The sequence below is a fragment of the Thermobia domestica genome, chromosome 7 (assembly GCF_964235325.1).
Source record: "Thermobia domestica chromosome 7, izTheDome1.hap1.1, whole genome shotgun sequence".
Taxonomy (NCBI): domain Eukaryota; kingdom Metazoa; phylum Arthropoda; class Insecta; order Zygentoma; family Lepismatidae; genus Thermobia; species Thermobia domestica.
In genome coordinates this window covers 51,499,969-51,526,437 of record NC_137460.1, presented here as the reverse complement: position 1 = coordinate 51,526,437, position 26,469 = coordinate 51,499,969, and the positions used below count along the sequence as shown (strand labels likewise).

At 34.7% G+C, this 26,469-nt stretch overlaps 1 protein-coding gene across 1 annotated transcript in view; it reads left to right on the top strand.

Annotated features, from left to right (window-relative positions):
• Positions 1-858: 858 nt before the first annotated feature.
• LOC145690083 (uncharacterized) overlaps positions 859-26,469 on the top strand; it is a 63,392-nt gene continuing 37,781 nt past the window's right edge. The window contains exons 1-9 of the mRNA XM_081764614.1: positions 859-1,089; positions 7,723-7,848; positions 10,307-10,364; positions 13,881-13,968; positions 14,233-14,361; positions 18,880-19,001; positions 20,366-20,527; positions 23,374-23,556; positions 25,955-26,138. Coding sequence (XP_081620740.1) covers positions 10,333-10,364; positions 13,881-13,968; positions 14,233-14,361; positions 18,880-19,001; positions 20,366-20,527; positions 23,374-23,556; positions 25,955-26,138 — 900 coding nt within the window. The 5' untranslated portion in view covers positions 859-1,089; positions 7,723-7,848; positions 10,307-10,332. The remainder of the gene's footprint in view (positions 1,090-7,722; positions 7,849-10,306; positions 10,365-13,880; positions 13,969-14,232; positions 14,362-18,879; positions 19,002-20,365; positions 20,528-23,373; positions 23,557-25,954; positions 26,139-26,469) is intronic.

Sequence of the window (26,469 nt, the reverse complement as noted above, 5' to 3'; positions counted from 1 at the left end):
TTACGATAAAAGTTCTACATATTATTTTCATGCTTTCTTGTTCAATAAATTCATACGAGTCTATATTGTACTTGTTATTCTGATATATAAGTTTTGACATATTCTCTTAATTTGCCGTGAATTTTGCAATTTTGGAAGGCTACCTGTGGTACTTCCACAGTCATATTCGTTTGTTTTCTGGCGTGATGCTGAATATAAATAGAACTTATTTTCGTATTTCCTTTTTGTACATAAAATACACATGAATCTATAATTTATTCTAATATTTAAATCTTATCAATTCTGTTAACTTTTCCGTAAATTTTGTAATTTTGGGTGGCCATCTGCAGTACTTAGCCCTATTATGCTTTAGTTTATAGTTATACAGAACAGATTGTTGGTCGTAAGCATCAGTAGGAATTTCAGTCGCTTCCTGTGTACCCGCCATACTCAATTTTAGCGCTACCGCACTGTTATATTTGTTTCTTCCGTTTGATGAATTGTTGAATAGGAATATAGAAAGGTTTATTTTAGAACAGTTGTAATAAATGTAAACAATCCAAAAGTTGCATACAATTTGGTATTGTATAGGTTCAAATTCCTCTGTGATGAAACATTTAATAGAATACATGATGGAATATTTGATTATGTAGAACTGGCTTTACACAATCCCATTGAAAAATCAAGTAACACGTTTCTTCCGTAGATTTTATAAATTTATGGCCCATAAAAGTGTTTAGCACTTCACCTATTTTATATATATTTTTCTCTTTCTTTCAGTTTCTAACATTAATTCTTTTATAGAGTACCCTTCCTGATTCAGAATCATAAGAGTCAAAACCTACTATTCTTTCATTAATAACAACTGGTTGTTCTTGAAGCAGTAAAGTTAACGTCATAAAAACTAATCACTATCAGCATCAGCAGAGAACGGAGATTACTAAGTGCTATTATGTAAAACACAGTTGTTGAAAGTGATCTCGAAAGTCTGTTTTAATTATAAACATTTTAGTATTTGTCAATATTTGTGCCCTCAATAATTGTCAAGATGTGAAGTATTCAGTAGAACGAGTGTTGCTGAAGGGGCCGAAGATAGGCTTCGTCTTAATGGTGAGCACCCTCTTATCGATAGCGCAGATGACCGATTTGCTAAGAAAACATATTGAATGTTTCTTCAAGCTGATAGTTTGTAATGAGGAACGGATAATGGATAGTGCATATTGTTAATATAGTCCTTTAGTATGTTAAAATGGTTATATTGTGAATAAATACATTCGACAACTAGAAAGGTTGCTCAAGTGCGTTTGTTTTTATCGTGTTACCAGAGACGTCATTGGGTGCCAAAGTGGAATATATACAGTACATGTATTTTCTGCTTTTGCTAAAATATAAAAGACAAATTTCGATCGTGCTAAAGTTGTAATTAATTGCCGATCATTTCGTGGAAAGTGACGATAGGAAGAAATGTCTGTGTAGGAGTAATGTAATATAATAACGCTAACTTGCTTCTGAGAATGTGAAGTTGAGTTTTTGAAAACTCTCACGTTTTGAAAGTAAAAATACTGTGGTGTTACTAATCTAATGTATCGAACTTCTATATATTATATTATTTTGAAACTCACCACTTGGTGATATGTGAAAAAATGGAAGTGCCCTTTATCATCTGTTGCCAGTTTCGTGTGTTAGAAAATAGTATATCGCAGATCTAAGAATGAACTGTAGTTTTCTGAATATGCTTAACAATTACCATATCAGTTACGGAAAATGGCAGTGAATGAATTTGTGTATATATATGCAAATGCATTGATAACCTAAAGCACCGTTAGTCTGTAGTGTGGGCCAGTCGTGCATTTTTCCATTCTTGGTATATCATTGAATTGTTCGTACTTTTATAGGAATTGGCGTAATATAAATTTGTTTACTTTCTCCATTCATCATGTAAAACAAATGTACCCGACCACACTGTAGGGGAAACGTAAAATTTAAAAAGAATCTTCAGGGGTACAGGAGTCAAAATGATTTTAATATCACTAAGGTGTTGGGCGCCTCAAAACAAATGATTTATTAGCACACTTTTGATTTCCACCGTGTACTATGTCAAAACGGTATTTTTGGGCTAAGTGCCGCAGAGTGGGTCAAGGAATATTGAACCTGACCGAACGAAACTAAGCGAACCCAGTCTAACATAAACTTACTTTGCCGAAATCCGTAAAATCCTGGACCTACTCTGCGGCACAAATGTCGTATTTTTTAAACTGTATATTATACTATTACTTCATCTTATATATTTTTGGAATTCGTCAGTATCTTCTTAGTTTAGCACTGGCTATGAGGACTGTCATAGGAAAGTTCAATTCCGTCCTCAAAAACCAAGGTTCGTTCGATAATGTTCTTATTAATTGTACGTTGCAGATAATATATTGAATGCTTATTATAATGCCAGACATTAAGTCAGGTTAGGTTCAGTTTTTGTGTTTTCTTCGTAATGTAATTCCTCAATTCTCATTAGCTCATTCCGGATATCATATTTGAAACTCATTTTGTCACATGAAACGGCGGAAATAAAGACAGAATATAGCATAAAATGCACTGTTACTTTTAAAAATGTTCTATTATTCGAAGGTAAAGATAATATTACGTTACATGCTTCAACGGTATCCTTACGCAGACACAAAAAATGGAACTTGTTTTGTTTAGAAATGCCTTCCGACAGATGGCGTTACAGATGAGGCGTGTTCAGTTCGTGCAAAAAACACTCACTAACCTGTGCTAGCCAATATTGCATCTAATTCGTATCAGAGTCAAGCACAGCACGGGCGTTGGTATGTAGAGAGCAGGCGCGTTATTGAATGTGGGTATGAACGTAAAGATTTTTTTGTTTCAGTATTTGCTAATAGGACTGTTCTCATGATTGAAAGTAGTGTCATTGTTCGTTCTGCCTAGGAACATCAACTGAGAGCGGGCCTTTGCAAAGTAAACCCGAGGATAATTATCAGAATGAATATGTAATGTGACAGCATATTATAAATTATAAACTAGCCAAATAACATCAGAGGTGACTACCAGAATATCTTACGAAATACCGTTACTTCATAATTCTAAAGTCAAATTTTCGTCCTTTAGATATTTTTGGTTCTTGTTAATTATGTGACTCTTTGGTGGCATACCTTGGTTATTTTTTTTTATTATTTCTTTACGATTGCCTCGCAAAGCAAAGCCAATATCGTATTTTGATTCTGAATTTCATAGATTTATTTCTTTATTAACGTAGTTGCAGTAACAAATTGTGAAGCTATACATTTACAGGGTGTCTGTCGGTCACGAAATCAGGAAACGGTCATGAAAGTCACGAAATATAGCTTTTAGGTCACGATTTTTTTTAGTGCAAATGTAAGTACAGATTGGAAAATTTTGTTCTATAAAACGTCAAAATTCACCATCAAAAATGTCTATGGCCGGCTTTAGACGCCACCAAATCTCAAGCAAAGTACGTTTCTATAGCATGGATGAAAATTCGGCCTAATTCGCACCCAAATTCGCTCTTGAAAATGTTAGGGAATCTTATGATTTGGTAAAGAAAAGGTCACGAAATTTCATGTTGGAATTTTAGTAGACACCCTGATTTAGCAACATTTTTCAGTGAAATTTGAGATGTAATTTTAGCAGGAAGTCAGTAGAGACTTATATATAAAGTTACCATTCGTGTGCTAGAACTGAAGATTAATCTGTGAGAGTGGCCTGCCACGTTTTCAAAGCTGAGTCGGGTAAACTTTACAATAGACGCTCCTGCTGTGCATCGATAAGTAGGATCGCTTTAAGAAGATATACAGTAGTAGAGTAGGATAGGATATAGTAGAGTAAGATAGGGATAAGTAGGGTAGGAGTAGGAACGGATTAGCTTAAGGTTAGGAAAGTTTTGACCCATTTTCACAAAAGTAATAGTGTGTAACTTCTCATTTCTGAGTAAGTATACCAGCTGGAGCGGACATTGTAAAGTTAACCTCCTTAGTCTTCCTGTATACGAACCACAGACACTTAACCGTTCATTTACACCTGCTCGATGCTTGGAAAATTCGGAAGTTTTCAAAAGCACAAGTAAAACAAACTAAACATAAATATCAGATTTTGTGGTGTGAATTTGCTTAATTCACTTAACACCAATCAACGAAACACTAGCCTTGTATGAATCCATTGATTGTTGATCTTCACTACATTGTCAGAATATAAAAAGAAAGGAAAGTGGACATTAAATTCATCTAATTGCTTGTAGACACAGCTCGTAAAATGATAGGCCAGATAATTGAGCATTATTGTTTATTGAATAGAAGTTGTTGGGTATAAATGTGATTTATGCACATTAACCCTTTGTGCTCGTGACTTGTTTTCATTCTCCTCGAAGGTCTTTTAAAGCAGCTGGCAAGAGTGTCTGCACTTCGTCACACGTGGAACATTTTATAATAGAAATTTCAATAATAATAATAATAAAGATTCATTTTCTGTGGCATGGAAATAGAGTGGAAGGATTAAAACCGTGGTATTCCATGTTTATCCTCTTCAAATTGCTATCCAGTTGGGTATGGTATCAGTACATTTTTCCTTGCTTTCTGAAATGTTAACCCATTTGGTAAGGTACCGGTAAGGCAAATATACCAACAGCTCTACGCGGAAGGCAAGTTCACGCGAACTTGGTATCACTACACCATGAAGCATAGCCCATACCAAATGACTGACTGGTCCATGAATTCCTTTCTCTACCAGTTGCTACCAGTCTCATTTTTCCCCCGATGTTGTACAGAAACGATATTTCATTTAGTATTGCGTCTGAGTATAATGAAGATCAATCTCTAATGTTGAATGTGGGGAAGGAATGGTGGCTCAATGGCTGAATTACATCTGGTGTGACAGGTCCCTGGTTTGTTCGTAGGTCATGTGAGTTTGGGGTGGGCAATATCGTGTTCATGAGTGTTTTGGAGGTTCGGCCGTTTCCTTCCACATTCTTATTTCACAAATTCTTTTGTAATCGTTCAGTGTCATTACCGTATTTGCTCGATTGTAAGCCCCTCGGTTAACACGACCGGTAAAGTAGACGACACTCTTTATCCACGTAATAGGAAAAAAAAAAAAGTTCCGAAAAATTTCGCCAGGAGTAAAGACCCGCTGCCAAGTCAATGGATTTTATTATTTTAGTAGATTGTAATTTTTATCAGGAAATAAATGCGAAATAAATGCACATTTTATATTGCGCGTGTTTGAATTCAGCAGATATTTTTAAGTATTCACAGTAAGATTTTTTTTATACGTAAAAAGTATATTACCTTAGCAGAATTCATTAGCATATAACAACCTTTTAGCATTTAGCAAGAAAATTTATTATTTACGCTTTGTAATTTTTGTTGAACTTCATTTTTTTTAAATTCACTTACTTTCGTTTATGAATTTCAGGGGTTGGCGTATAATCCAATAAATATGGTGATTATCTGTCTCTTTTAACCTACGGCATATAGACGTGGAACGTAAAACTAAAAGACTTAGTTTTTCGAAATATTATGCCATATTTTTTGCTGTTTTGAACACCTTTCACGAAATGTAATCGTGATATACGCCAAATAACGGCCCAAACCATAACGGAAAACCCACTCTGCTTTCCTTGTAATTACTGTTGGTCCTTGTTAAAATCTTAACAATGCTTTTTGGGGTCATGTGGCCATTATATGTAAACTAAGTGATGAACAGCTTATCTTAGAGGATCACTCTGTAGAAAAACTCAAAGGTAACACATGGCTGTTGCCTATTCTTTTCATATAGCAATATTGGCTGCTGGTAGAGACAGCTTTCTGCCCTTTATCCGTTGCCAGTCATAATCTACCTAGTGAGGAGGCTCGGCAATATGTTCTCAAACACATTTGCAAAAGACATGTAAATATGACTGTCATGCAACATAAACTCTACTTACGGATGCTATAGGATAAACATTAAATAATTCAATAAAATATTCTTACCTTAGTACTTGGATAAAAATATCCTTTCGATATTCTCTGATGTCTTCATCTGTAATCTATCACCTAGTTACACCAGACTTCTTAAAAATCTCCCTAGTGTGAGATTATCCTAGAAGAATTAGGGGAATGTGAATCACTGGAAAATACTTATAACTGTTTTAACGAATAGTTTCGAGTGAAATATGACAAGTGGATTGCTGTTGATTGTAACTTCAGTTTAATATTTTTGTGGAAAGTCAACAACCATATTCCACAATATCTTCTATATGCTTCATAGTTCTCAGAAGTTTTGCGATTCATGTGCGGACAAAGTCTTCAAGAATAAAGTACAAAATGTGATCGTTAGATTTTCTGGAATTCTGTGTGGACTCTGTTATTCATAATCCTTTAACTCTTCTAGGATAATTTCATACAAGAAAGTTTATTTATTTACTTTTTAGAGCGTAACTAGGTGATGTGTTACCGATGAGCAACCATTGACTAGTAAACAGTGGATAAAATCAGTTTGATTATTAAGTTAATAATCATTGATTATTACGTTAATAATAATGTAAAAGTACAGACATACAGAATTTCGAAATGATATAATGTTTATTCGTAATTAACCGGATACCGAGGTGAGAATATTTTATTCATTACCGTAACATATTTCAATATTTTCAGAGTTTCAAGGTGTGTGTTTATTTACTGTCTGTCTCTACATTAAAAAGGAAAAAGGACATATGACCACCTTAGAACGGTTCCAATTATACGTACCATAGAAGTAAATTTAGGTCTTTATATCAGACATTTCATTCGTACTTCTTCAAAAAGTGAAACCAAATAAGTTTTGTAGTGTTCCGTTTTACATTGTATATGTACTTTTGTCGTTTTGTTACTGTAACGTTTGTTGTAAGTAATAATAACGAAGCAATAATATCTCTTCAAGCATATTGCAAAAGGTAAATAATGCCCAGAAAGTCGAATGTTGAGATGGGCATAATAATAGAATGGGGCAAACGAATACAACGTGACCTTAAAAGTAAAAAACTCTTGAAAAGAGAAATCTGTGTTTGCTGTTTCAGTTAACTTTATTACAGTTATTCCAGTTTTTAATGAACTAGTTACGTGAGTTACTTCTAAACAGTAATAATACCTCGTTTTCGTATCACGAAGTTATAAAATCTGTCCATTTAATTTCGATTATTAAGAATATGATTTTCATTTTCGTGTTACTTTTTTCTCCATATATATCGTGAAATTTTCACATTTTAATTATACAGGTATAATAAAGTCAAACTTATTTTACTTTAAATATTAGAAAGGTGGTGGTCGTTTTTCTAACTTGAAATCCAACAGTCTCCCCACTGAAGATTTAAAATCGGGACCGCAGTGGCTCAGTGGTAGAGCGTTCACCTCTGGTGCTTGGGGTCCCTGGTTCGATCCTAGCTTGCGCCAAGTGAACTTTGTGATGGACAAACTCCGTGTGCGTGGGTTTTCTCGGGGTTCTCCCGTTTCCTCCCAATTCATTCCACCATTTCATTCATTATTTCATCATCACCGTCTCCTTTAGCCTAGCCGGCATAATCGTGGGACGTAAAACTCACAGATTTCATTTTTTCATTTTTGAAGATTAAAAATTGGTCTGTCTTCGTAATAATAATAAATGAAGTAGAATAATGAACAGATTAATAAGTAAAGCGAGTAGTTTAGTTAATTATTTTTTTTTTCTACATTATTAGTATGATATTATTTTATTTTACAGGTTTATAGAAATCTTAAGATTTTTATAATATTGATGGACATACAGCCGTAACACAACAAACATTGAAGTAGATTTCAAGGAAGGATTCGTTGTTTTCTCAATTCACCGTGGGAGATGCATTAGCTAGTAAGCTATATTTTTTCTTATTCTCTTGTAATTAGTTTATTTTAATAATCACTCAAAGTACATCTAGCGAACGTCTTAATCCGTACGTGTTATCTCCATATATTTCAAGTAGTCCTCTTGTACTCGGCAGCTTTGAAACTCCTATTGTGAATTTACCGTGAGTGTTTTTGCTCAGTGTTCAGAAGATTTTAAAGAATTGCATATTTCGTTTTGAATCACAAAGCCAAATAAATGTATAAGTTAGGAAGGATTAATTGCATCGTTCAGTTAATGGTACAGCACAGTTTGTCATTTGAGCAGTACCTTAAGGTAGTATTGTTTTATCGTAGGATGTGGTACGAGTTTTCAGTTTGATTTTTCTAAGCCTCCGAGGAAGACAAAAGGACTTGTTGGAACGTACAGAAATTTTAAATAAAGACGCATGTATAGGTAAATTTTTCACTTATTTTAACTGTCTGGGCTGACTACGAATGTTATCCAACGATTTAGTTCGAAATATGTAAATGGATTATCCGGACAGCGATTATCTGTAATTACAACAGTTTATTTGTATGAAGTTAGAGTTGTTTCATTTGTGTTCACGTGCATAGTTGTATTAGTTTGTGCAACAATAGACTGTGATTTCTTTATCTATCTATCTATCATATATATATATGTGTGTGTGGCAGTTAGGAAACGAGACTAACTTTTTGCTGCGAAATTAGTTCTGAAACGGAAGTTTTTCATAGTAGTGAATATATTACCACTTGCCTTTGACCTTGGGAACACGTGTAGAAATTTCCAGCCCGGCCGGTGGCCAGTGTGGCATGTGATGCGACTGAGTATAGACTAGTCTTGTGATACTTCGTCCCCGTTTCAACAACAGATCAAAAAGTTCTGTACGCAGTTAGGTAAAATTTTAACAGAAATACTTGAAATGTTAAAAAAAAGTTCATGAAAACAATTGCCTTTCTCGTTACCGTTTTTTTGAATGGCGTAAGAGGTTCTGTGCTACCAGGGACTCTGTGGAAGTGACGAGTGCTCGGGTCCAAGCAAGTTTGTGACAGAGTTCGAGTTGGGGATGTTACTTTGAATGACCGAATTTCAAATCTCAGGATAATATCAGACTTCGTAGGGGTGAATAAGGTGACTGTTCGCTAAGTAATAGCGGCGGATTTAAGGAAAAGTAACCTGTGTGTAGGTTTGGTGCCCCATTCCTTAATGGGGAAGCAGCAACTGGTAAAATTGCGTTGTTGCTAGGAACTGATGAAGCTGCCGAAAGTGAGCCAAATTAGTGTTTGTGTATTTCCACACTCCACATGCTCTCCAGATCAGTTCTCCTATGATTACTTTTCTCCCAATTTAAAAGCAACACTTTTTTTTTTTTTTAACGATATTTCCACCATTACAGTCCAGGACTTCTAGGACTCATTCCGTAATTTATTGAATCATAGAAAGCCGTGAGGACAAAGGAACTTCCTATTTTGAATAAACCGTGGTCAGTTGATTCCACTTCCTGTTCATTTATTTATTTATTACAGACCCAGTCTCGTTTTCTAATTGCCGCACTGTGTATTTTGCACCTTTTACACTATTAGTGTAGAAGTTCATATCTGCGAATAGCAGACTATTAAATATTTGGATAACCTCAACAGTTTTTAGTATGATTATAATATCATCTGTTCTTGCATTATAAATATTTGCATGATAAAAGGAACAAAGATTTAGGTGTGCATTGCAAACGAAGGTAAGTTAGTAAAAAATATAAAATTTACTGTGTTCAAATGCACTGGACTACTAGCTTACGTCTACCATGAGAAAAGAAGCATGCTGAATCTGCCGACCAAATATACACACATCTTTCAAAAGTCGAAATAAGTAAAGTAATTAAAAATTACACATAAGTGTATATATTAATTCAACTCAATCGGTAACAGAACCAGCACTTACGGAACTACAGATTCAAGATTGAAAGATCATTCAAGATTACACTAATACTATCAATTCGCTAGTTTCCTGAAAGTTATCAAATCCAGATAGAGTTTCTGATGTAACAAAGCATTCTGAAAAACAACCTTGTACGAACTACATAAATTTTCGAAGGCAATCTCTACATTCAACTCACAAAATTACGAATTTTATGCTGAACTAGTATTGAGTTTGTGTAGTAGTATTTAGTTATACATTTGTCTAGATCTTTACATGTTCCGCTGTAGGCTTCAGAATCAATGAACTATGTTGAATAATAATAATAATAATAATAATAATAATAATAATAATAATTTTAAAAAAAGTGTTTCCCAAAGCTAATGATAAATGCAACGATTGCAGAAACAGTTTAATGCAATTGAAGTTCATTTGAACAATGTAAATTGTTATATTTTAGTAATTATATGAATATACGTCAAACCATATTCTTAGAAGAGGATAAGTTACGTTTAATTTTGTTATTAGACTTATTTCTATTTTCATCTTCCAGGTTCTAACATAACCCTGCAATAAATTATGGGTTTGAAGGCTGCTGTACAGGCACTGAAGTAAGTACCTTGTGTAATATATGTGCTGAATATAGATGAAAGAAACTATTTCTTTTAATACTTAATTCTTTATATTTAAACATGAAATGAAGTTAAAAAGAATGAAACTATGTAATTGGGCTAGAGATCGAACCTTTACTTCCGCAGTCTACAATTGACCACGATTCTGAAATGGAGGTGGATTGTAAGAAACATGTTTAGGATACAAATTAAACTTTATATTTGACGTGTTGTATTTTTCTGTTTAATTTTTTGTGATGTTTGGCTTGATTCGTGATTAATCTAATTAGTAAATAGGTTTAAAACCACAGCGTGATTGGAAACAACAACAAAAAAACTTTGGGAATTGAACACCACACAACAACATGAGAAAATTACAGGTTAATATGGGTGCACAAATGCATCATTTCGGAGTCACAGCCCGCTGAAAATTGGTGGGAGCGATGTGTAAAAGGTCATAAGTCGGAGACGAATTCTTGGATGAAAGTCGTGTAGAAGAATATGCTAGTTATTTTGTGCCTACATTCCATTAATGTGGCAGTTTTCAGTTCCTGATCTATGACCCTTTTTATTATTATTATTATTATTATTATTATTATTATTATTATTATTATTATTAGTAGTAGTAGTAGTAGTAGTAGTAGTAGTAGTAGTAGTAGTAGTAGTAGTAGTAGTAGTAGAAGAAGAAGAAGACGACCTCATAAATCATTACGTTTCGAAGGTGTGGTAGACGCTGCCTATCATCCACTAATACATTAATGAAATCTAAGGTCGAAATAAGCACTTTGTTCTTTTACCTGACATTTCGTTCTCAAGTTTATGACCCTATATTTTACAATTTTGACCAATTTTCGGTGGGTTGAATCTCCGAAAAGACTCATTTTGTGCCCATGTCCGTCAAATATTTTTGATGTTTTTGTGTGAGAATTCATTTGCGAAACGTTTTTGGTGTTGTTTCCCCTGCTGCCCTGTATTTCCTGCTGTGGATCATAGTATGTATTTCAATTTGTGGTCAGCATATTTACTTCTGTTCGTATCCGCTAGTTGGGATGTACTTGATCAACCTTGTTGCTCAATGTATCACATTTCCGTTTTAGAAAAGGGTGACCTGATTCGATCGTTGGTTGGAGTAGTGTTCGATCCCACTTTAAACTGTAGGCCACATATCATATATCTTTGGCCATCTTAAAAGGAGATAAGCTCTTCTAAATTTGCTCATATTACTAGTTCCCAGTTGTGATCCTTGATGATATTGAAATTTTGAGTTATCTTAATTATGATGCAACAAAATTGTTTAATACTGTTGAAGCAGGAGTATAAAACATGGAAAAATGTTTGTAAAAAATGATGAAGTATACAGTAACTTATAATAATATAGGGTTAGTTTTTAAACTTGAGACAACTGTGAGTAACTTCTAAACTGTGAGATAAAAAAGGCTGAAATTTTGTACAAGACAAATTTCAACAATGGTAAATTGTGTCGCATACTTTGCAATACCAACAGGTGTACAATTTTGCCAGCCCAACATAAAGGTACATTTTTTCAAATGGCTCAGTGTAAGTTTATTACTTATTTCGTATATGCATGTTTTAAACGGAAATTTACCTCTTATTATTCAGTATTGCTAACTAAGGACACTACAATATAACAAATTTTGAAAGCTTCTAACAGCACAACTGGGACACATAGGGCTATGCACTTACAAAGTACCTTAGTGTTAGATATTGTGGTGAATATATTAATAATTGGCAGGTTAGATAGTATAAGTGTATAAGGATATTAATTTAAAATTTTTTTAAATTGCTTAAAAATTAAACTTTTGTATATAAGCACATTACTTCATAAACTTTATAATTAAAAAATATGGTAAAAATTTAAAGTTAAATATAAGGAAGTTTTGCTACAAAAAAGTTACTTTAATTACCTACAAGGTAATTGCAATAATAAAAATTTAAAATATTGCAAAAAAAAAACAAAAAATAATTTTTAACCTATAAATAAAATTCAAAAAAAAAGTCTCAACTAAACTCCCATTTCAAAAAACCCCCACAATTTAACATCCAAATCTGTATATTCTTAATAATTATAATCTGGACACTTCCATACCAAAACCAAAGTACTTCAACAGCAACCAGGTTAGTAGTTTCTCTTAAAATATCTAAGTTAAACAATTAATAACAAAACCAAACAATCTTTAGCTTCAACTAAAGCCAAATAAATTAACTTAAACTATAAATCCAACACTTTAAAAATAAAATAAAAAAATAAATAGTAACCACACTGCCCATGCAAAACCCTAAATTATTTATTAATCTAATTGTCACAATAATCAAAAATAAACTATTTAATAATATATACTAAGTATATTTATTTAACTAGTTATCTAATTCACAATCATCAAACCCAAATCAACCAAATTACAGTAATACTAGCATCAAATAATTAATTACAATCATAAATCATTAACACCAAACCAAACACCACAATATTATAGGTATGACAAGGCGTATTTCGAAAAAAATGGAAACGAAATCACAAAACGGTGAAACTTTATTTTTTTTAAAAAGGATTTATTTTAAAAAATGCTTAGCTAAATATTACATCTAAGTACTTACATGGTTTGCAATAGACAAACAATTTATTTTGCCATTTACAGCAATTTGATAGTTCAAAACGTTCCAGAGATATGATAAACATTGTTAAAGTTTGCAACACCTAGGGATAGTTTGGTTTATTACTTACATAGAAAACCTAATACCACTTCCTACCTAAATTGGTTAGTATAATGCATGTAGTAATTCAGCATATTATTATTATTATTATTATTATTATTATTATTATTATTATTATTATTATTATTATTATTATTATTATTATTATTATTATTATTATTATTATTATTATTTTCTTAATTGTAGAACACGTTCAGTGATACACAAGTTCTTGTTATAGGTAGTGCAGAGATGCGCGAGCATCGAAAATTATAAGATTATTACATTTGAAGATAGTAACGTAAATACAAAGGTCCCTGACAGTGTTCGCCTGGTAGTATCTATGGTTGGGAAGACGAACACACAGATAATTTTGACTGACTTCACATGGGTTGGATATTTTAGTTGCCCGTTCCACATGAATCAAACAGGCGGCTAAAATATTGCAATCTCAAACCACCATACTCTATACTATCTCCACCTAGAGAGACATGACGCGGCTTCTACCTAGCTACTTACAATTGTGTTTGACTACTTGTAGTTTAATGTCTCAAGCACCAAGGCTGTATGAGACGGGACCTACTCTTGAAAATGATTTCCGAACCACTGTCCGGGTTTGTATCTGAGGAATATATACGCAAGCATACTTGCTAGCCGTAAAGGGTACTGTAGGAAATTTCTGTCATTTTCACACTTTACCTTGTCCATGTATAAACTGATCAAATCTTAAGTTTGTTACTCTAAAACTCATATACATTCATAGTAAATAGCATACCTTATATTGTGTTTAACTTGTTCTTTCAGGAAAGCAGAGAAGCTGAAAGAAAAGGTTCAAAATTCCAAAGATATTCTCAATGATAATGAAGCTTGGATGTGTCAGCAACAATTGCAGGTATGTGGTAGAATATTATTTTGCCACTTAATTTATAGAACATCTCTTTACACTTTTTGATTTTGTAAATTCGTTTTATTTTATCAGTATCTTAATAAGTTTTTTAAAATTATTTATTTTTATTAAACAACATTATTAAGTAGTTTTAATAATGGCTTGAGTCGCACAGTTGGAGGCAAAGATGATCAATATGAGGAATAAAGATTTTCATGTTTGAATAATTTTGGTACACCTTTCTACAGTGTTCTTTCCTTTTTTTTCCAGCGAATATACCAACAAGTATTGATATTAGACTTGGAGTATGCTTTGGATAAAAAAGTTGAACAGGACTTGTGGAACCACGGATTCAAAAACTACATTGGTACACTTCAGACACTTGCCAAGGATAAAAAGGTAATCTCTAACAATAAATGTATTATGTCAGTCTTTGCCAGTTGGTCAATGGTCCGTGGAGCAAATTTAGAAGTTCAATTCGGTTATTTACAATTCCTCATTTATAACTTACTCAATTTTGCAAAACCAGCACTTGATAAGCTCTTCAATAGCATAGGCGAAAGAATGCTGTGGCATTAGCGATCCGTCAGTAAGAATAGAAAACTCAAACTAAAAGTGCATTATCATTTATCGACTAATATGTAACTAATTCTAAAATCTTTTTCCCCTGTCTTGAACTCTAATTATCAACGTACATGCCAATTCAGTAAACTTAGTAGGCATTTGTAATATGGAACTTTAAATATTTGTGACATTGTCTGAATACGAACAGTACCATGTCGTTCCTCGTTAGTGCTTTTATTTGTGCTTTTATCGTGTTCATTATACACGTAGTTGTTTTAAACGCCTTTCTCAAATGAAATTATAATTAAAGGCTTATTCTTTTTAAAGACGAACTGATCCGCAGTAAGAAACACAAAACTCTGTATTGGTGGTGTTATTGTTAATTCGGAACCCAGTGCTTGTCCTAGCGGCATTACATCAACTTCTGTTATATGTTAAGCATAGAGAAGCTAGGATAGGTAACTACAGCAATGACTATCTTAAATATCGTTTAGTTGAATTTAGTCGAGAATCAATTTTGGAACCAAAGCTCATGTGTATTTTAAAGTGGCGTACGCAAGGAGGTTACAGTTCTAACTTCCTTGAGGAAGATATTATGCAAAAGTAGATATTTACCATATTAAGATATGATACAAATGTATTCTTGAAATTGTATGACGTTGAGAACTTGAACTCCCCTTTGTCAATCTTCTGCATGCGTCACTGGTATTGTATGCTCTGATTCATTTGCTAATGAGTCAATGGAATCAGCTAACCTCAGGTGATATTTGGAAATTAAATATTTACAACAAAACTAAGTCGCTAGAATTTTTTCATTGTAAAAGCAGGGAGTTCGAGAAAGATCAAAAAATTATAGATAAACGTTTTAGCATGAGTTCTCAAAATGATTCGGTGTTGGCTGCCTACAGCATTACAAAAAAAAAAAAAAAAAAAAAAAAAAAGTTTCAAGGCAGAAAAGGCTTATACTGTAGGAGAGGAAATGATTTGCTTTGCTTATGTGGCAATTTGCAAACGTGTGCTTCGTAAACTAGATGTGGAAAGAATTGTCAAAAACAAAAATTGGAATGGTGTTTCCCATGACGTCTAAGTTCTGATATATACTGTATGTCGCAGTGGGTACGGAAAGTAGACTTTCGGACTTTTAAAAAGCCCTTTTAAGCAAGGTATTGCAAATATAATAAAACATATATACAAAATCACGCTTATCCTGAAAGGATGTGAAATTGAGTACTTAAACCCCCCATTGGCGAAATTCTGTGTATGCCACTGACTATGTAGTAAGTAAAGGTTGGTAATTTAATTGTTGCTAATATTGTTACTTACCTTTCAACTGCTACTCCTACACAGATATCAATATTAAAAGGTGTTGGATCCGTAGTTTACCTTAAAATAAAGAGGAGGGGGGGGGGGTAGTACTGAAGCTGTTGGGAACCACTGTATTATGTAATTGTTGAATTTGTGATAAATGAAAATAATAGTAAAAATAAGAATATGAGAAACTGAAAAAGTAGAGCGAAGACTAGGGGTGGGGAGATGGATGGTAATGTAAGTATATATATATATATATATATATACTAACTCCCTGGCCAAATGACTTGTCTCAGCGCACGGGCGCAATGAACGTGTGCAAGGCAAGTAATTCGGTCAGTTGTGTGCCTAGCGATAGTTGGCGCTAGTGGTGGTGTGCTGTGGTACTACTCGGCTCATACGCTATGTGTTGTGTAGAATTGTACCAGTTTGAGCTGTGGTAGAATGGCGTCCACGAAAGCAATAGGGGCCAGATTGTAGCTATGAAACAATGTGGAAAGAAAGTGTCGGACATAGCACGTGAGTTAAAAATATCAGCGAGAAGTGTATCAAAACTGTATAAAGCCTGATTGATTGAGTGTATCAAGACTGATTGAGGGACAAAAACGTGCTTCAACATCTCGTGGCCGTCGACCCAAAGCCCTGTCGGATCGTGATGGTCGTCATCTAAAGAGACTAGTGAAGGCAAATCGTGGAGCCAGATGAATGACAAATTTCTGAATTAAGAAGGCATTTAATGAGAATGAAAATGAAATGAAATTTTTGAATTGTACGTCCCACGGTTATGAAATGAAATTTTTGAATTGTACGTCCCACGGTTATGCCGATTAGGCTAAAGGAGACGGTGATGATGAGAGATGAATGAAATGGTGGAATGAAGAAAGTTGGAGGAAACGGGAGAACCCCGAGAAAACCCACGCACTCAGTGTTTGTCCACCACAAAGTTCACTTGGCGGGTGCTGGGATCGAACTCGGGACCCCAAGCACCAGAGGTTAACGCTCTACCACTGAGCCACCGCGGCCCCAATAAGAATAGAGATACAACAATTTCCGAGCGTACAGTGCGACGGGAATTAAAAACTATGGGCTATGACAAAAAGCGTCGGCATGTTTGTGCTAAAGACTACCGTCAGTGGGACGTAGAAATGTGGAAACAGGTAGTGTGGAGTGATGAGAGCCTGTTTACACTTTTTACAACTGATGAGAGACGACGAGTGCGACGAGAACAGCACGAATTCTTCATTCAGATTGCATCGATCCTGTTGTGCAAGTTGGTGGCGGCGGGGTGCTTGTCTGGAAAGCGTTTGGACGTAATGGTGTGGGTCCGTTAATTACCCTAAAAAAGCACAGAACTGGCGAGGAGTATCTGGAACATCTGGAGGGTGTTGTCAAGCCCTTAATGAAAGACTGGTTTCCAGATGGCGATGGGATCTACCAGGACGACAACGCGACATCACATCGGTCTAAGGCTGCTCAACAGTGGTTCACGGACAATAGTGGGCTGTTTGGACATCTGGATTGGCCTGCAAAAAGCCCGGATATGAGCCCAATTGAAAACTTGTGGGACGAGTTGAAAACCCAGCTGCGCCTTCTTGACCGAGTGCCCAAGAATTTGACGGAACTGGACGCAACACTTCATCAAGCATGGAGCAATATCTCCCTCGACAAATGCCATGCCCTCATTGAATCACTTTCACGACGTGTGAAAGCTGTATTCCACTCTAAGCGTGGAAGTGCTAAGTATTAACATATGAGATAAGTCATTTGGCCAGGGTGTTTATATATATATATATATATATATATATATCAGATTCTAATGATAGAAGCGGAAGTGTAGTTGTTTTGAGAATGCTGAACGCAAAAGGTGTGAGGCCATGTAGATGGGAAATGCGAGCATTGGAGGAATATTGGTGATAGCTGGTACAAATCGAAAGGAGTTCAATATAAAAGGTTGGGTAATGGATGCGTTTAAAGATATAAATGAAGTTGAAAGAATTGTCGTATTTTGTGTCCTGTGTGTGAACAAATTTTTGCTGAATTTTCAGTTACTTTCCTACCACTCTTAGATATATTTACGCTGATCATCAAATTTAAAGTCGTACTACACTGCCAGAACTGTAATGGCCTGTTTCAATCAAAAGTGTAAAAGAATCCTTTCTGTATTTCAAAATGGCTACCTATTTCTTCACAAATGGAATAAATAGTTTATGAAAATTCCGTGCACTTAAAAGAAAAATTACTATTGGATGAGATTATATTAGATTATACTTACCAATGACAACAACAACGTTTCCAAAGGTTCATTAATTAGTGAAAGAATTCAGATGACCTAAAGAAAAATGAATATTTGTGTCTGAAAGCGAATAAAGTGAGTAAATTCACGATCATGTAGAAAAGAGTGTACAGCAAAAAAATATCATAAAAAGTAGATAATTATAATCAAAAAATGGAACACGATCTTTTCTGGTAATTATCAGAAAGATTTATTATGAGTATTGAATTCCTCGTGATCGTTTGCTTTTCATGTGTTTGCAATGAGGTGTGACCAATGATCAATATTTGCTGCACATTTCCAGTATTTTTCTTTTTTTTCTTCTTCTTTTTTTTTTTTTTTTTTTTTTTTTTACATTAAAAATCTGTAAAATAAAAATAATCCTAGTTTGGTAAGAGAAAATCCCTGAATTTCATGATGTTTGTTTGATGGACATCCTATGTTAATTCCAAATGACTATTTTTATGGGGGCACGGTAGCTCAGTGATAGAGCGCTTACCTTTAGTGTGTAGGGTCCATGGTTCGGTATCCTGCCAAGTAGGTTTGTGATGGACAACATCGTGTTCTGGGGTTATCTCGGGATATTTTAATTTCCTCCCACATTCTTATTCCACCTTCAGTATTCATTTACCTTAATCATCCGTCTCCTTTATCCTAAAGGGCATAATCGTGGGAAGTTAAACTGAAAGATTTCATTTTCATTTGCAAATAAGTATTTTACTGTTGACGTAATTTCTTGGTTATTTTTATTTATTTATATTTATTTTTTCCAGAACCCAAAACGGAGTGAGTCTCAAGCAATGTTATCATGGTGCTTGGAAGCTGCAAGTGGATTTTACTTAACTCTTCTGCAGGAAATTTGCACTGCTTTCGATCTAGATCTTCCGTTTAGGAGGTTTGTTATTACGTATTAAATATGTTCTCTTTGAACCGCTTTAATAGTCGTAAATTGAACATCACTGATACAACCACTATTAGAAAGTAATTCTGTGATGAGATCGTGATATTTTAGAAAGAGAACTTAATTTTACAGTTTATGTGGTTATTTTCAAATACAAATCTATGAATTAACCCTCGCACTACCTAGGTATTTTTTGTAACGCAGGCTACAAGGGGGGGGGGGGATGGAAGGTTGCCCATCTGTTAAGATTAAATATATCTCGCAAAAAAAAAAAAAAAAAAAAAATTAGAAACTCTCACAAAAATCAACAGTGATTGAAGTGAACAGTACATGAGATAAGAATAACCGTCACATTCAGAAAAAGCGGCACACAGCTATTTATTACACTGTCATCTAGAAATGACATTTTTAATTGCCAGTCACACCTCCTACCAACGGTGGAGTAAAATAGCAAATTTATGAGACACATTAACGTTCAATTTGCATATTAGCATCACAAGGTATACAATTTAGCTATACATGTTTAGCAATAACACACACACACACATATATATATATATATATATATATATATATATATATATATATATATATATATTACAATTTTAAAGAAACGATCAGAAGGGTAATTATAAAAAAAAAACATACTGTGGTGGACACAAAGTACACCCGACCCCCGTTGGTAGTGCGAGGGTTAAAGCAAATTCAGGCTGACACAATGAACACTCCTCGAGGTCTGTTCCATTTTTCCATGGAATGTATCCGTGTGAATGGGTTTATTAGCATGCAGTTACGCTGCTGTCTTATTTTATTGATTATTTAGTCAGCATTCACTTGCATTAGCTTCAGAATAAAAGATGAAACGGTATATTTTTTAGGCAAATGGGATTCGATCTAGGTAGAGCTGTAGCTTTTGGTGCAAACTGCTGTTAATTCGACTCCAAGTTTTATGAACTTGTGATAATGAGTTTCTTCCATTGTTTTCATGTAACTAATCCATTCGTTATCATTCACTTGTATAATTGTCATTTGTCTTCTTTACCGAAAAAAAAGAAAGAAAAAAACGATGTCCAAGATTGGGATGTTAAATAATGTTTTGTTTTATTCAGTTTGAGTAAAAGAGTTCACTCTGCGTTCTCGCGCTGATATGCTAATCATGTCACCCACTTAAACGTACATCATCATTCTGACCCACAGGTTTCGTGGGCTAATGAGCCGGGACTTTGTATTTCTTAGATAATATAAATGTTTTTTACTTTATAATATTTCACTGCTCACAATATAATATTAATGTTTAATATTTTATTTTAAATCTGTTACCGTTCTGAAATTAATAAAATTTTCTGTTTTCTTTGTAGGAAGGGATCCGTATATGGTAATGGGAAAATTAGCAGAACAGTGGAACATCTTAGTCAACCTCATAAGAGCTCGTGTTATTACATCTGTCAACACTGTTTGGTCCATCTAGGAGACATAGCTCGATATAGGAACCAAAGCAGACAAGCGGAGTCCTTCTACAGGTGTGTAAGAATAAGAGATAATTTTGTCCTCGAAATGCAACTAAATCGTATGAAAGTGTTATATTTATAATATGCTGGATTGATATGTATTTATACCTAACAAAAATTCTTGCTCATCACTCTTTGATAGCTTTGAGGCAGCGACTTTATATTTAAAACTCAAAAATCTAATTCCTATCTTATCAAAGCAAACCACTTTATTCCGATTACTCCGCTAAAAACAATAAGGAGGATCACGTGAACCTAGCTACCTATATATAGGCAATCAACATTTCTTTACTACGCAACATTTCAGGTTGCGTAGAAGCTTGGAAATGTTACAGATTTTTAAAGGGATATGATAGCAACCATTGAAGTCACCGTTACCCCGTAACAATTTTAATGGATTGATTCCATTAACGAATTCGGCCGAAATAATTGCTCTAGCTGTCCATTGCAACGAAACAAATTCAAAAAGAGTTAACGTGTGGAATAACAAAAGTCAGACTGCGTTATCCTAATAATCTCTTACCTAGAACTCCACGTATGTTTACATCTATCTTTCGTGAGACGTTCGGAGACACGGTAGAGGCCTTAAAGGAGTATCTTAATCAAAGCACATTGAATATTCTTAATATCACTACCTTTTCTCAATCGCACGTTACTTTTAGGGGCCGCGGTGATTCAGTGCTAGAGTGTTCACCTCTGGTGCTTGTGGTCCCGGGTTCAATCCCATCCTTAGCCAACTGAACTTTGTGGTGGACAAACACTGTGTACGTGAGTTTCCTCGGGGTTCTTCCGTTCTCTCCCACTTTCTTCATTCCACCATTTCATTCATTTCTCATTCTCACCGTCTCCTTTAGCCTTGCCGGCATAATCGTGGGACGTAAAACTCAAAGATTTCATTTTTCGCACTTTTAGGGGGAGAAAAAAGTCTTCGGAAGCTAAATCTGGCTCGTAGAGTAGATATACTACTTTAAAATTGCTTTACAGATAGCAGAGAGTCCATGGACACATTATAATGCAGTTGTTTCGACTAATTTAAATTACTTATCGAACGTATGAAACACATTATAATCAGGGTTGGCTGGTTTAAACCAGTTGGTTTTTTCAAAAAAAAAAAAAAAAAAGTTTAAACCAAAAAAACGAAACATTTCGTAAAATCTTGATGAACACACATTTGTGGGTTATCGCGTGTCACTCCCGCATATTATTCGTATTATATTCAGACCTAAATTCCCTATTCATTACTCAAAGAGATTATATTATCTTTTGTGATTTTTTTTAGTTTGTTATTATTGTTATACAATTGCAATCAAAGAAAAATTCCAAATATTGTTTCGCTTTAATAATGTTTACTATTGATAAAATACATCGAAATACCGTACTTTGAAGGGGGGGGGGGGTCATAAAACCCCACGAGAGGCATTTACTGTAATCAGAAGTATCTTTGGTAACTATTTATGAATAAATGGGTCAGAGCCAAAGTGGACTCAAATAATTATCTTTATTCACTTTTATTACTGATATGCAAATTAAGTCGTTGTATCCTTTTTTAACTTGGACTAATAAAAGTCGTAATGAACTAACTTGGATTTAATTAGTCCCTCTGTACTCTGCAATATTTTGAAATTGTCCATATGTAATTCTGTATAATGGTTTCACTTGTGCAACTGTTTATCTTTTTGTACTTCTCAAATGACTCTTGATAATTTGACAATTATATTAAAAGTACATAAAGAACAGGATAACGTATCAGGAATCCTTCATGAGTGAGTCGGCGGACGTATCACATTTGTAGCCAATTAGTCTTGGTTTTAAGTTCAAATGGAGGACAATTTGTTGCGGATGTAAGTCGAGAAACAGTTTGGACTCCGCTTTAAGTGACCCCTTCCAGCATAACCCGGTTATTGCATAATAACACCAAATTGAAACAAACTTATTTCTGTCCATATGTGATACAAATGCATAGAGCAAATTATTTTAACCAAAAGAACCTGGTAAAAAAAAAAAAAAAAAAAAAAAAAAGGTTTAAACCAAAACAACCGTTTTTTTTTTCAATAAAAACCATGGTTTTTGCCAACCCTGATTGTAATACATCAAATTACTTGTCTAGTAATGTCCCTACTTAATTTTTTTGCAATATTTCGAGTGAAAAACACGGACACATCAACAATGGTTATTTATGAATATTCCTAAAAGCTTAGTGATTACTTATGCTCGCGTACCTTTCGCAATAGTTATGGATAGCTTTATTGTTATATATATATATATATATATATATATATATATATATATATATATATATTACAGGGGGCCGCTGTGGCTCAGTGGTAGAGCGTTCACCTCTGGTGCTTGGGGTTCCGGGTTCGATCCCAGCCCGCGCCAAGTAAACTTTGTGGTGGACAAACACCGTGCTCGTGGATTTTCTCGGGGTTCTCCCGTTTCCTCCCACTTTCTTCATTCCAACATTTTACTCATCTCTCATCATCACAGTCTCCTTTAGCCTAATCGGCATAACCGTGGGACGTAAAACTTAAAGATTTCATTTCATTTCATATATATATTACAATATATGTATGTAGCCCTAAAGTTAGTGCACTAGCTAAATTTAATAATAACTTTTTTTATTGATATTTTAGGATTTAAATTAATTGTCTGTTGTATGATTAGGACGACATTTTAATGAAAAAGTCATTGGAAAGAAACTCTAAAGGAGCGCACTGTTAAATACTATAAACACTTACTACTCTTATTCAAGTAGCTAATATGTAAGAAGAAAATCAATCTCATTTGCTGAATACGCACAATGTATAACAATAAGGGTATTGTAGTTTTCCTAATAATGATGATCCTTTGTATTTCAGGCACGCAGTTCAGCTTGCTCCAAGCAGTGGCCAGCCTTATAACCAATTAGCCCTTCTGGAAGCGAGTAGGGGAGATAGACTATCGACTGTGTTTCATTACGTTCGCAGCGTGGCAGTGAGACACTTCTTTCCTGCAGCAGCTACTAATTTATCACGTACTTTTAACAAAAGCGCTGAAGAACAGTAAGTCATAGTAAAACATTGTTTCCATTTTATTATTTTCGTTCGAGGCGTAACTGACTTTAAAATCTTTGGCACAATTAGAGGAATAACGTTAGTTAGAGACAGTTGTCTGGGAGAAAACATACTAATTTGATACGTATGGGATACTAGAAAACATGCTAATTTGATACGTAAATGCAAGAAAATATGGTAATTACTTTTTATAATAAACAATTGTTCTTTGCACAGTAACAAAATGAAACTTTTCTTGATACAGCTGTCGATTAGTTCTAGTGATACTTAATGTGACCATGTTGGTTGCAGCTTAATGCAATTAAAATAGACAAAAAGGCAGGGATTGGATTTTATATATAGTAGAAACTCATAGACGCAATCGAAATATTTTAATTTAGTATGTTAGATATTACAAATCAAAAAGATTGCACTGTTTGGTTTGAATATTGCCACCTCTTGGGTAATAACCAATTAAAGCTGCTGTTTCTTCTCATTGAGGGAATATTCCAGGTCGTCAGCGTCACTTCCCTGTTTGCATCCTTTTTCAAGAAGCTATTTATGGTCTTCTAATCAACACTATGAAATTTAAGATCAAATAAATTAAGGGTCGTTTTCCTTGAAGTGGTGAAAGCATTCTTGAATATGCTCGCTGCTTTTATTACTTAACGAGCAAATTTTGTTCCGAAAGGTTCTATGAACTTGTTATCAGGTTATTTCTCTGGATTACCGAATTAGAAGCAGTTAAAAAGTGGTGTGTGTGTGGAGTTTAAACTCCCTACATAATATGCAACTCAAAAAACAGTTGTACGTGAAAGAAATGTATTGCAAAGTTAAAGAAAATTTCAGGAGAGTGAGGAGCTGTGTCGTACTGCCTTGGCCATGGCTAATGATATTTCAAGGTGGCTGAGAGTCAGCCGCCAAAAGACGGTGGCAGATATCCTTTCACCGCAACATATACACTTTACATGGATGCACTTCCACGTTTCTGGTAAATGATCTTTGATGAATATTCCACTATCAAATATTACCTGAGTTAACAAAGGATCTGAACATACGTGAAGTGCTGGCGAAATGCGTTCCACATTACTGACGTGCAGAAGTGTAGAATTATTCACCCGGCTAGTATTACGAAAAGAAAGGTGAAAAATTCCTTCATCACGTTATTGGAGTTGATAAAATGTACGTTAAATCTTACGATCCTGAATTGAAAAATTTATGAAATGATGGCGTCGGGGGCCGCGGTGGCTCAGTGGTAGAACGTTCACCTCTAGTGCTTGGGGTCCCAGGTTCGATCCCAGCCCCCGCCAAGTGAACTTTGTGGTGGACAAACACCGTGTGCGTTGGTTTTCTCGGGGTTCTTCCGTTTCCTCCCACTTTCTTCATTCCACTATTTTCATTCATTAAACCTATTCATCATCACCGTCTCCTTTAGCCTAACTGGCATAAACGTGGGATGTACTGTAAAACCCAAAGATTTCATTTCATTTTCAAATGATGGCGTCATTCGTCGTCAACATTTAAAAGAAAAGTAAAGGTGATAATGATATTAGCACATTAGTGCTAAGCAGGTGTCATTGCTCAACGTATTCCATAAGGGGGACAATTAATATTGTCTTCTATGCTTATCACTTGAAAATCATATGCGCCCAGCTAACAGACGAAAGAAACCACATGTCCTATCAATACAGTCAGTAATTACCCTCCTCCGCAACACCAGATGCTAGTGCTATATTACATGGCGCGCAGAATTTAACTTGGTATGTAAATGAGGAAAAATGAAATCTTTCAGTTTTACGTCCCTCGGTTATGCCGACTAGACTAAAGGAGACGGTGAAGATGAGAAATTAATGAAATTGTGGAATGAAGAAAATGCGAGGAAACGGAATAACGCCGAGAAAACACACGCACACTGTGTTTGTCCACCATAAAGTCCACTTGGCGTGAGCTGGGATCAAACTAGGGGCCTGCACACCGGGAGTGAACGCTCTACCACTGAATCACCGCGGCCTCTATGTGTATAAGTGAGGTTTGGAGGTAAAGAACATGAATCATGAGATTTTGTGGATACAATTTGTTTCTATAAATTAAAGAGCCACATCCATATATACACACACACCAAAAAAAAAGCGCTTGTTGTAACATTTCCAGCATTATTGTTGCTGTCGGCCGTTTTCTTCGAACACTACGACAGGATAATGTACTTAGCGGTATATACATCTGCCAATCAGGAAATATGTAATAATAGCGAGATACATTAGCACCAGATTACATTGAGGAATTATAATCACTTCCAAGTTAGTCATATCTCTACTTTCTATGTGCCATATATGTTATTATTTCAAGAAAATCGGCCCTTGTATATTACGCAGAAGTTTTATTATTATTATTTTTATTTAATTTTCAGGATTAATATCGAAGGAAGAAGCAAAATATCTGTATCAGAATATGTGTCCCTTTTCCTCAAGCTTCATGGACTTTTGCATACAGCATCAGATTTGTCTTTGGCGGAGAAGTATGTGAAAATTCTTACGTCTACGTTGACTGCCCATGTAGCTACAGAAAGTTTCACGTCTTGGAAACTTGTACAGGTAAGCACTCAAGGTGCTAAGTAGTCGGAAATTTGTAATAAGTCTGAGAAAGGCTGAGAAAAGTGATATTCTCGACAAAATCTCCTAATTTGTAAGAATTATCGAAATTTTAACGCATTATTGCAGCATTGCGATTGCGCAGGAAAACCGAAAATTTTCAGACTTTGAAACACACTAGGAAAAGCCAGGGGATTAGTCGGAAATTGTGGACGTTAATACTGTAGTAGAGAAACTGAGATTTCATCATTCGCTATTTAAAACAAGAAAAAAAAAAAAAAGTTGTCTCTAAATTGTGTAATGAATCTTCACTCGTGTATCGCGTACGTAGCAG